Genomic DNA, 11,703 nt, shown 5'->3' with positions numbered 1-11,703 from the left:
CCCCCCCCCCCCCCCCGTTCAGATCACGCAAACGACGAGCACAGGCGGTGATCACCTCTATTGACGGAGCAGAAGCGCCAATTCGACCCATGCAAGATATGCTGTCGCCATTGACGGCCCCTCTTCCGACTGCCCATCTTCCTTATCGCTTCTCGCTTTCGAATTAAACCCACCGTTCTTGTCGCGCTCATCAACAACCCCCTCGCCCTATCAACACACACCCCTGACGGCTAGATCTGTTCGAGGAATGTGCAGCGGACTGCCTGAACAAATAACGTCAATCGCATTTTGAACAATCATAATGGCCTCTGAAAACTCCGATAACACTCCATCGCACGTCCATTCGGACTCGACAAATACTGTGTCGCATGACACCGACTCAATGGTCACCGTACCTTTGACCTCCAACTCAGAAGACACACAACCCGACTGGCGGACACTGAATATTCCTCCCACACCGATCGACATAATCACTCCGACGAGCGGGAGCTTAAGCGACGAAGAGACTGATGCAAGGACCACACCGACCCAAGACCCACAAACATTCGAGTTACAGCCAGTTGCATACCGTGATGATGCCAGCTCGACTCGATCCCGCCGCAGTAGTGGGGAACATGATCGACAAGATGCGGTGGATTGGGACGAATTGGAGAAGACGGAAGAGCAAGAGCCCCGCTGTGAAGGATCGGACGAGGTATGTCTCTCAGAATGAGCTGGTGGAGTCACTCACAGACTGACATGAGCCAGTCAACCGCTCTGCTTCTAGCACGCCTTGAGCAGGAGAACAATGCGCTGGCGACGAATCCCAAATCGGGACTACCCAAGAAGACTCATGCACAGCAAGTGTCGCAAAGACCGTCTCGATCTCAGTCCCTGCATCAGATCAAACGCCTGATCGACGAGGACCCCCGGTCATCCCTCCGATACTCGCAACTACCTCCCCCGCCTATGACTGAGTTGGAGTTCTGGGCAGCTTTGGTCGCAGATTATCCACAGACAGCCCAGCGTCTCCCAACCTTGACCTCGAACAAGATCAGAAGCGGTGTTCCTCCCCCGCTCCGCGGCGTCGTGTGGCCCAGCTTGGCTGGTGCTCGAGACTCGACCTTGTTATCAGAATATCAGAGGCTATGTGGCGAGACAAGTCCGTATGAAGGGTTGATCGGCAAGGATATAGGGCGTAGCTTCCCTAATGTGGAGATGTTTCGTGACCCTAATGGCGAAGGACAGCAGATGCTCGGTCGGGTCTTAAAATGTTTCAGTCTCTACGACACGAAGATCGGCTACTGCCAAGGACTAGGCTTTGTGGTTGGTCCCTTGCTTATGCACATGACGGATGCAGAAGCATTCTGCGTGCTTGTGCGGTAAGTTTTTACACCACACGCAACTTTAACGTCAATACTAATGTCACCAGACTAATGGATCATTATGACTTACGGACTTGCTACCTCCCCGACCTCTCGGGTCTTCATCTTCGAGTGTATCAGTTTCAGAATCTCTTGTCTCGTCTACGACCCAGCTTATTTGCACACTTGGAGGAACTCAACGTGGAGCCTGTCTATGTCTCGCAGTGGTTTTTATCGTTCTTCGCAGTCGCATGCCCTCTTCCAATGCTTCTTCGTATTTACGACGTGATCTTTCTTGAGGGAGCTTGCGAGACCTTGATGCGCGTGGCTCTGTCCCTCATGACGCGGAACGAAAAGAAAATCATGGCTTGCGCCGAGTTCGAGGACGTCATGCAGCTTCTGTTATCGAGAAGTCTTTGGGATACGTATGTGAATTGCCATAAAGACCTGGAAGCTTCAGCTAATGATCTGCAGTTACGCTTGCCATGCGGATGAGTTCGTCAACGACTTCGTCTCACTCACGTCGCTCGTTACGAAAGAAAGTCTTCAAGCCTTAGAAGCCAGCTACAATCAATCCCAGGGTGTGCCGACCGGTATCTCTTTTCCCCAGATGCAAGCAACGGCCTCACGATTCCTGGGGCGGCTCTGGGCCGGCTCTTCCCACAACTCCACCAAGTCGGTTAATCTCAACCCTAACGCCGCTAGCGCGGCTATCCGGCGATCGGCGTCTAAACAAAGCATGACATCCACACTTAACTCGGTCGAGTCGACATCCGATGCCAGCACAGCACCGACAGAGCTATCAACGGAAGCCCCGAAACCGCGCGCAAAATCGGCAATGTCGCAACACAAAGATCGTGATCTCCATACACAAATCGAGGATCTCTTGATGGCTCTGAGCGATCTCCAGCGCCAACATGCGGATCTCACACGTGAATTACAGCAAGAGCGGGAGGAACGCGAGGAAGACCAAGCGCTGGCCAAGTCAATGCTGCAGTACATCAAACAAACCAGCGACGAGCCTCCAATGGACCTGGTTCATAAGGCTGACGCACGCTTTGCCACGGTAGAATCTGCCAAGCATGTGCCGATGGACCAGACGAAGCAACAACTTCGCGATGACCTCAAGCGATGGAAGGAGATGCATGCCACGGAGGCCAGTCGATGCTCGGGCCTGACGCGCCGTATCGACGAGATTGACAAAGACAATTCGTCGTTGCGGGAGCAGCTCCGCGAAGCCCGTGGCCGCATCCAAGATAGCTATCGGGAGCGACAGCGCCTGGAACGCATGGTACGCGAGCTGCGGACTGTGAAGACCCGCAATTCGGATACTCCGCCTGAATCATACGGCTCTCCCACGAGCGATACAAGTGAAGGATATACGAGTACGGGCCTACGAGAACTCAAACTGGTACGCACCAATTCGCAGAAGAGCCAGAAGAGCACAACATTCAACAAGCGGTCGAGCAGCTTGGGGCTGCAGTCAGTCCTGGCAACGGAAAACAACAAGCCAGCAGCGGAAGAAGCGTTGCTTTTGGAACTGGTCAATGCAAAGACCGCGGAGGCAGTGGCACGCCAAGAACTCGAAGAGGTCAAGGGAGCGCTCGACGCACTGCGCAAGGTGGTGTCGCGAAATGGCCAGAACACAGAGGCTCGACTTTCATTCCTGGGCCGGTCATCATCTAGTCTGGGTATACCTTTATCTAAAGCACCCGCAGAGCCTGCGAATGGGGGCGGGCTCTTCAGTGGCTGGGGACGACGAGCGGTGTCAACAAGCAATGAGACTTTTGACGGTCGGTAGAGAATGGAGGATACATGCCTGACTATGTATGGGCTTCATGCGGGATTGTATCATGAGGTGTTTGATATTGATTTAGACGAGATTCGGTGTTGGGCTGTTATGATATCCATGTATACGTATATTTGTATAGCTAAACTAGAGTTGTTGCATTCTCTTACCTTAATTTCACGGTCCAAAAAAAAAAAGGAAAAAGCAGAGAAAACAAAGAAGATGAGATATCAAAATTCGTGACTTGAGTTATATGCTATTCGGTGGTCATGGAAGATTTCTGTGGAAACATCATCCTACATAGTAAGCTTCGTTTTCTGATGTCTGCGGCTATGTCTGCGGCTATGTCTGCGAAGGTGAATGTTAGATGATACTGAAGTCAATGTTTTAGAGACGCAAGTAGCGATCCCTTCTTCCTGTCTCTGCTCTTGCCCTTTGTGCCAAATACGTCTCTTCCCAAATGATCAGTTCTACAAAAGCACATGTGTGGGATAATGCAGATCAGGGTGAATACACTCTGAAGGTTCGAGCAACGACCAAGGCGGCTCTTGAGACGACGTATGTAAGGGTTGTAGACTCCCAATCCCGAGATGCAATTTGTTGAATGAATTCAATAAATCTGCTTCAGCTTGTACTGGACGCATAATGAACCTCTTCCTGACTCACTGTAAGTCATTGAAAGCCTTAAGAAGTACTCGCAGGCTGGAAGTAATATTAGGCCCATCCCGTATATCCCGCATTATTTCTGAGCCAGACATCCTCGACTCTTCCCGCTCCGTCGTATTCACCCTCATGGAAGCGTATACCCCCCGTCAATCACCAGATTCGCCCCAGTCATATAACTCGACGCATCCGACGCGCAGAACACATACGCCTAACCCACCCCAACGAACCCTGTCAGCATCCCAGTCGCCTTCCCCACAAGACAGCAGTCGGCGAAGAAAGAAAGAAAGAACTTACCCCCTTCAACTCATAAGCGTCCGCCATCCGCTGCGCCGGGATCATACTAAACCACTTCTCCCGCCACTCCTGCGGATGGATGTCCAAGATCTCCGTCTCGATGAATCCAGGCGAGATGCAATTCACGCGACAGAAATCCACCCACTCCACGGCCAAGCATTTGGCCAACTGCACGACGCCCGCTTTGGAAGCATTATACTAGACCGACCCCAACGAGGACGTTAATCATCAGCGCAGCCCTTGGATCGCCTATTTCCCAAGCTTCCCTCAACTCACTCCGGTCTAAGCACAAGAAGAGTACTGAGTGGCAAAGGACATACAGCAGCCTGCCTCTGCGGCACATTAACCAGCGTCGCGCTGACCGACGCCGTGAAGATGACATTCCCATGGCCCTGTTTCCTAAAAATCTGGGCGGCGGCCTGGGCGGTCCAGAAGGCGCCGTCGAGGTTGACCTTCATGATCTCGCGCCATTGGTCGGGCGTGTACTCCTCCGCCGGGATGTTGGAGACGATCCCCGAGTTCACCACGATGATGTCTAGCCGCGAGAAGTCGGTGGCGATCTGTTGGACGATGGCGGAGATGGAGGATTGGTCGGAGACGTCGGCACGGTAGGCGGTGGCTTTGATGTTGTGGGCGGAGGCGAGGGTGGATGCGATGGTGTTCGCGGTTTCCGGGGAGGAGCTGTTGTAGATTATTGCGATCTGTTTTGTTTTCGATGCGATTGTTAGGAGAGGGTCGGTTTGGAAGGGTGGTGAAAGCTCACGTCGGCTCCTGCTTCTGCTAGGGCTGTGGAGACTTCGAGGCCGATGCCTCGGGCGCCGCCTGTTGTTTGGCTGGTAAGAGGGTGTTGGATGGGTTGGGATGGAGGTGTTGTGCTGTACTGTACCTGTGATGGCGGCGACTTTGCCGGTTAGGTTGAAGGATTTGAGGACGTTTTTGTTCTCGGGTTTGGCGAGGACCATCTTGGGTGGATGGAGGGATGGATTGTGGTAGTAATGGGAAGTTGGTAGAAGTGAAGTAAAGCTTGGGTGGAGATCCTGGGGTTGTTTCTATAGAGTATAAAGGTGAGGGTGGAGAGGATCGAAAATACCCCGCCTGTCGGAGGCTCTCCGAGCTCTTCTCTGGTTTCTCCGCCCACTTCCTCCCTCGCAGTTTGAAGCTTTATCCCGGTACGCACATTTTGGAACATGGTCTATTGATGTTGGATCTGAAGATTTTATGGCCTCTTTGATAAGAATCATGTGCTGACAGTCCTGGTTTAGTCGATGCGAAGCCTGTTAGATCTATCACGAAAGAAGTAGCGAAGACTGTCACTGCCATTACAAGAACCAAACCGAATACCCCTAAAATATCACAGATGATGGAGAGCATGGTATTCCAGGGCTGATACGTTTCATGCTGATGCTGGACCTTGAATAGAATATGCTTTAAGGCGGAAGGAATGTGAATTTTGCGCCTACAAATGCCACCCGAGATCATACAAGATGAACAATGTGCTCCCACCCAGAACTGTGGATAGCATCAAGTAAGTTCAGGCAGAAGAATAATCACAGCCGAGACCCAATGATATTTGCAATTTCCGGCCTGGGAGCTTGATGGCGCTAAGCGTCCCCCTACGTGGCGGCCATGGCAGCCTATGAATTTCAACTCCAAGCGCGACACAGGAGCCTCCAACACGAAGAAGCTCATCTAATCAGAGTTAACGATAACAGTCCGTGTCTGTGGATTGGGCATCGCCAATTAACATGCCCGAGGCACGAGGCGTCAATGCCATTCGATGAACATCTGCCATCAGCCCGCATTGACAGTGTCGATCATCCCACCGGGTCGGGAATGCTGTCACCAGGAGCTCCCCTGCCACTGGCTGCACTAATCACAGCCCCGATAGTGCTTCTTGGGGTGAACAACTTTGCGTCATCGTCGCCGGGTCATGAGGCGGTTCATCTGACCGAAACTTTTGTAGTACAGTACCTGATGTTCGTATTTAGACGTTCAAGCTCCCGAGATGTGTGACTTCGAGAATAGAATCTGGAACAGCATTCGAATTGACTTTGCATCTATAGTCGACACGACCACTGACTGTATCGATGGTGGAGCGCAACATCAGTCTCCTCAGCCTAGATGGCGGGGGTGTCAGAAGCCTCTCTTCACTCTACATTCTCAAGCACATCATGGAGTCTATTGACGGCGAGAATACACCACGGCCATGCGACTATTTTGATCTCATCGGGGGTTCGGGCTCGGGCGGGTAAACTGATCTTGCGCAATGCCTGCGCATCGGTCCCTAGCTAAACTATCATAGGTTAATTGCGATCATGTTAGGCCGCCTCAAAATGGACATTGACCAGTGTATCAATGCCTATCGACGACTCCTGAAATTCGTTTTCGCCCGCAAAAGACATATCCCTTTCACGAGCAACCTGTGCCGGCAGTCGAAATATGATGGACGAAGGGTGGAATCGGCGATGAAAGCGATTCTCCACGAGCTTGGGTATGAGGACGATGTGCTTCTGAGGGACGTTGATACTTCGTGCAGAGTGTAAGCATGCTGTTGGACCGACCATTCTCTTCAAGTTGGCAAGACTGACCCGGGGTAGCTTCGCCTGCGTTACAGATGACGGTTCCAAACGAAACTCTGCCCCCTTGACGAGCTACCCCAGCAAATATTGCTCCAACGAGCTGTTCAAGACCGCGAAAGTGTGGCAAGCAGGGAAAGCGAGTATGTCCACACCACCACTGTTCGACCCCGTCCCGATCGGCCCCAGCGGGCGGCAGTTCTACAACAGCACCACCGAAGCAAACAACCCGGTGCGGGAGGTCTGGATAGAGGCCAGAGGAATCTGGCCCTCGGGGTCGTTGGACAGCCAGATCCAATGCCTGGTATCGATTGGTACCGGCGTGCCGTCGATCAAGCGACTCAACAAGTCGATGTTCGGCTTGATCAAGACGATGCCAAAGGACTACGTCGACACGGAGAGGGACATGAATAAGTTTATCAGGGAGCATACCGAGCTGGATGATGCAAGCCGCCTGTTTCGCTTCGATGTGCCAAACGGACTAGCGGAGATAGGTCTCGATAGTGTGGATGAGCTCGATACGATCATCGATGCGACCCAAGATTACCTCGCCAAGGAGCTTGTTTACAAGCAGATTCAGCGGTGCGGCATTGCTCTTGGTGGCTTTCGGTAGGCTGACTGCGTTTTGTCTTTTCCCGGCATTATCATCCCTGGGCTAACACGCGCAATGACAACTTGGGTATACATTATGGCATTGAGTCACCGAAGAGGAAGCTCAACGACTGAGAGGTCTGTATAGAAGTCCTTCATGAGGCGAACTGGGCCTCTGAATATGTGGTCTTCCTCGGGAGAGAACAAGCTGCCCAGGTCAAACGCTTCTATAGATCGTTGTGGGTCTGGTTTATCGTTAATTGTGCAACAGCAACGCCTACACACTCAGAATGTCTGAATCCATGTCTGTTATAGAGGAAGTAACCATATAGACAGACTAGATCACTGTTTGGCAAATCTGTCTCACGTGACGGGCGATCCTTGTCACCTTATCCAGCTACCTTTCTTGCCCCCATTCCGTCATTCCGATTGACGCTGGTTTTCATCGCCCACATGATGAGACACAGCTCTGACACAATTACTGAAGCTACAGATTTGTTAAGATTTATATGATGCTCAAGTCATTAATACGCTCTTTACCCCGGCTGAGACCGCCATGGAAGCCCCTTGATTTCTCCAACGCGAACTTCGTTCCTATCCCTTCCAGCCACAAAGTCGAGGAAGAGACTATGCCTGACTTTGTTGCGTCTCACTACCATCCGACTCGGATAGGTGAAGTTCTTAAGGGACAATATCAGGTCGTGGGAAAATCTGGATTCGGGACTAGCTCGACTGTGTGGCTTGCGCGGGACATGAGGTGAGCACTCCTTGCTACTTATAGAACCAGAAATTTCAAAGTAACCCATCGATGAGCCAAACGCCAGCTACCGTCGCTATGTGACCCTCAAGATCTACATCACATCTGCATCGATTGGGCAGCATCTGGATGATGAGCTTAACATGTACAAACGGCTAGAGAGTGGCTCAAGAAATCACCCAGGTCGTGGCGCTGTTAGACCACTACTTGACTCGTTTGATATCAATGGGACCCATGATAAGCATCGTTGTCTTGTACATCCTCCCTTATGGGACAATGTCTTGACCTTCTTGTACCGGAATCCGGTGCGGAGACTGCCTGTGCCTGTCCTCGCATTCATCCTTAAGCGCGTATTCTTGGCGCTGGACTATCTGCATACCGAGTGTCAAATTATACATACTGGTATATGATTCTTCAACAACATGAACTGTCTCATCACCATACTAATACCTCAAGTGTATCAGATATCAAGGCTGACAATATCATGTGCGGGGTTGGAGATGAATCTGTCTTTCGTGGTCTTGTTGAAGAAGAGCTTGAAACCCCTAGCCCAAGGAAAGAGCTCGATGGCAGAACTATCTACGCGTCCCGGGAGCTGGGACTGCCAGGGGAATGGGGTGCCCCGGTCCTTTGTGACTTTGGCTCAGCTATGCCTGGTGATGTGGAGCACCTAGAGGATATTCAACCCGATATCTACCGCGCACCAGAAGTGATCCTCGAGGTCCCATGGACGTATAGTGTTGATATCTGGAATGTTGGTTGCATGGTAAGCAAATGACTGATGATCCTGGTCGCGACCTTGCTGACTTTCTCTCTTCTCTCACAGATCTAGAATGTGTTTGAAGGCGGATCCCTGTTCACCGGATACGACCCGGAATACCAGACTTATCGAAGTAGGGCTCATCTCGCAGAAATTATTCGCCTGCTTGGACCTCCTCCATCCAGCCTGCTTGCTCGAGGCCGGCTGAGACACAAGTTCTTCTCTGATGAAGGTAAGGGAATTTCCATTGTGATAACTTCAGAGTTCCGCTCATCCCGTCTGGCATTACAGGTGAATTCTGTGCTGGTATCCCACTGAAAGAACCAATCTCGCTTGAGCAGAGGGAAACGACCCTCGAAGGGCAGGAAAAGGCCGATTTCTTGCGCCTAGTGCGGAAGATGTTGCAGTGGGACCCTGCCCAGCGTAGCTCAGCGAGAGAACTGTTGGAGGATGAGTGGATCTGTAGGCATACGCGCAATTGAGCATCAGGCATTCTATCGCGCACAGCGTGTTTCTGTACTGCATGGGTTTCCATCGAGGGGTATCAAGAAATGCTCTAACTGGTCACCGAATTGCCCCGAACCACGAGAATCAAACCAAATTTTGCGGTCGATCAAACTCTATTAAACTCTACCTAACTTGGTGAAATTCTCCGCAGAATCTATGATCGAATCTCGGAACCGACCGCCAACTCAGATGCACTACACACGATGACGCCGGTGTTTGCTCGCGGAAAGGGGTGACGTCACGCCTGACCGGCAGAAGGTACAAAACAGCTGGTAGTTCAACAGCTGAGGTACCCCGTACTTTTTATCCCTAAAAGCACAAACCAATCCCAATCAATCAACTCCAAAATGGTTAAAAGCAAGGACACGGTTATCGAGTAAGCATAGAATAGCCATCCCAATGAAATTAGCGCTGACCAAACCCCCCCCCCCCCAGCGAATTCAATGAGCTGGTCAACATGACCCCCAACGAGCTTCGCGACTGGCTCCAAGAGGAACAGTCCCAATCCTCCGGCTGGAACAAGGATAGTGAGTCAGGCGAGACGATCGGGCATGAGAGGTAAGCCGACTTCTTCAGTTTTTTGCGTCAGGGATCATCCATGTAGCCCTGCGTGTAATGTCGCATGTATGCTGAGCTTGAGTGTGTCTCTTTTTTTTTTTTTTGGTTGATAGTGGTCGCAAAATCGTGGACATTCTCGAAAGCAACCCATCCAAGGATGCGTCCAAGTACTCGGATGAGGACATCAATCATATGCGGAGGGTGGTGTCGTACTGCAAGCGGCATCTGGCCCAGGAGGAGACCGCAAAGCAGAACACCGATAGTAAGAGCTATCGGTCTTTGAAAAACTGGGGCCATGACCCGCTGAAGGAGTGAGGGCTGTTACTTGTTCTGGAAGGGGTTTGTTTTCTTGTTTGGATGTGTATAAATAGGTTACGGGTATGATTATTGTGTGGATATAGTGTGGATTTTGTAAGACAATTCTCGTCGAGCTGTAGCTGTCTTAGGTGTAATATTAGTGTATCATTTAGGTGTTGGGATTAGATCAGCGTAGAGGCGCAGGGGATAACTAGTTAAGCAGGAATCATCTTACATTGAGGCGTTGCATAGTTCTGATCTGACGCCGAAAGCAAGTGTCGAGAATCGCACTTTGTAGTACCGCCTCTACCTTCTTTTCTAAATGCCCATTAATCTTATAATGCCTGTCAGAAAAGATCGAAGCTATGGAACTAGTCCACTCACTAGATAGATCCTCATATATCTCACATACGGACCGGTCGCACTAACGGCGGTGCTGCACGCAGGCGTCGGCGTATGTCGATCAGCTATTGCCATTAACTCCGCAGAATCATCTCCGGTAATAAAAGGACCCTGTGTGTTGCGATCTCTTGCTCCAAGTGTGTGGAAATGGCAACCATCGCAAGCAGGCCAACGGTGGGAATCGTCGGTTCATCGGCATCACTGGTACTTGTGCTCCTTTCGCACGTCTTCTATCGCCCTGCTTCACACCAGTCCATCATATCAACAGAGCATCATGCGTGCGATTTATTTGCGGTGCAGAGCAAGAAGATTTCTGGCGTAGCTGAGCAGGAGTACGTAATTGGCGTCGCGATAGCTTCATAATACCCCGGCTAGTCCCCGCACAGGCCGCTCGGCTTTGCGCAAGTACTGTACACTCTGGTGAGAGCCGAGCTCAGAGGCTTCTAGATCTCTGACTTGTAGGTCTTGGGTTTTCTTGTCAGTTTGCCGACCTCTGCTGATCAAGGTATGTCCCACACCGTAAGAATTGTAAGAATTGGGTGACCGCTTGGCTGGCCTTTCACATGCTGCAGCGTCGAGGTAATCATTGCACGGCCTTTTGCGGGAAAGAGGGCAGAGCGTTATGGACGGAATGGGGGCAACCTCGCGATATACGAGACAACAATCTAGTCATGGGCTTTGCTTGCAGCCAAGATAGTCCCAAGGATTTGGTTGTAGGTCAAAACAAAGGTGAAGGCGGAGATGGCGTGATCCCCAACAACGTGGAGAATGGCCGCCAGTGCCTGCCTTGCCTGCCCGTCAAAGATCGCCATCTTCGGTTAACTCTCCCAGCTGCTTGCTTTCCCCTCCTCATCCTCCCACCGCACCCCGGTCACTCCTCCTCCACAGCTCCAGGACTAAATTGCCGATCCTTGATCTGCTTATCAGCTAGTAACTACTAGTACAGCTACCAGAACTTCAGCAGCCTGACTTTTACTCGTGCATCGAGGTCCTGATTTCACGATTGGCTGTCATGCCACGATCTGTAGGTCAACAACTTGGCACCCACCCACGACTGCATTACTGGCTAAGAAAAACTCCTTTGCGTCTTAGGTGGTCATCCGAATACGATGTACAAACACTGAAGGGCAATTTCTCACCCAAAAACAAAGAATTAAACAACC

General features: G+C 51.2%; 5 protein-coding genes across 5 annotated transcripts; 4 read left to right on the top strand and 1 right to left on the bottom strand.

The window, feature by feature from the left end:
• The first annotated feature begins 16 nt into the window (after positions 1-16).
• BO86DRAFT_452633 (putative GTPase activating protein (Evi5)) lies at positions 17-3,300 on the top strand. Its single transcript, XM_025676941.1, has 4 exons — positions 17-694; positions 748-1,361; positions 1,412-1,768; positions 1,818-3,300. The coding sequence occupies exons 1-4, from the start codon at positions 302-304 to the stop codon at positions 3,142-3,144; spliced, it is 2,691 nt and encodes an 896-aa protein (XP_025532883.1). The 5' UTR covers positions 17-301; the 3' UTR covers positions 3,145-3,300.
• Positions 3,301-3,922: 622 nt separating this feature from the next.
• On the bottom strand, positions 3,923-5,054 carry BO86DRAFT_394771 (SDR family oxidoreductase; the record flags this gene model as incomplete). Its single annotated transcript, XM_025673254.1, has 5 exons — positions 3,923-4,006; positions 4,093-4,290; positions 4,413-4,793; positions 4,856-4,914; positions 4,979-5,054. The coding sequence occupies 5 exons, from the start codon at positions 5,052-5,054 to the stop codon at positions 3,923-3,925; spliced, it is 798 nt and encodes a 265-aa protein (XP_025532882.1).
• Positions 5,055-5,969: 915 nt separating this feature from the next.
• Positions 5,970-7,266, top strand: BO86DRAFT_328747 (uncharacterized protein; the record flags this gene model as incomplete). Its single annotated transcript, XM_025668650.1, has 3 exons — positions 5,970-6,340; positions 6,395-6,631; positions 6,690-7,266. Coding segments are annotated over exons 1-3 (975 nt in total), but the record flags the coding sequence as incomplete, so codon positions are not given.
• Positions 7,267-7,771: 505 nt separating this feature from the next.
• BO86DRAFT_414976 (putative protein kinase) lies at positions 7,772-9,258 on the top strand (the record flags this gene model as incomplete). The annotated part of the gene is made up of 5 exons (XM_025674879.1): positions 7,772-8,016; positions 8,084-8,418; positions 8,481-8,782; positions 8,849-9,008; positions 9,068-9,258. The coding sequence occupies 5 exons, from the start codon at positions 7,772-7,774 to the stop codon at positions 9,256-9,258; spliced, it is 1,233 nt and encodes a 410-aa protein (XP_025532880.1).
• A 372-nt stretch (positions 9,259-9,630) lies between these two features.
• BO86DRAFT_394769 (DUF3140 domain-containing protein) lies at positions 9,631-10,156 on the top strand (the record flags this gene model as incomplete). Its single annotated transcript, XM_025673253.1, has 3 exons — positions 9,631-9,659; positions 9,719-9,841; positions 9,955-10,156. 3 exons carry the CDS (start codon positions 9,631-9,633, stop codon positions 10,154-10,156), a joined length of 354 nt encoding a protein of 117 aa, XP_025532879.1.
• Between the last annotated feature and the right edge of the window lie 1,547 nt (positions 10,157-11,703).

This window comes from Aspergillus japonicus (assembly GCF_003184785.1).
Source record: "Aspergillus japonicus CBS 114.51 unplaced genomic scaffold BO86scaffold_2, whole genome shotgun sequence".
NCBI classification, from domain to species: Eukaryota; Fungi; Ascomycota; class Eurotiomycetes; order Eurotiales; family Aspergillaceae; genus Aspergillus; species Aspergillus japonicus.
The sequence above is the reverse complement of the archived record's forward strand: the minus strand, read 5'-3'. Positions and strand labels throughout refer to the sequence as shown.

Coding starts and splice junctions, on each gene's coding strand:
- BO86DRAFT_452633 (XM_025676941.1), top strand. CDS start 302: ATGGCCTCTGAAAACTCCGATAACACTCCATCGCACGTCCATTCGGAC. Junction 695..747: donor GCTGTGAAGGATCGGACGAG/GTATGTCTCTCA, acceptor GACATGAGCCAG/TCAACCGCTCTGCTTCTAGC. Junction 1,362..1,411: donor GCATTCTGCGTGCTTGTGCG/GTAAGTTTTTAC, acceptor TAATGTCACCAG/ACTAATGGATCATTATGACT.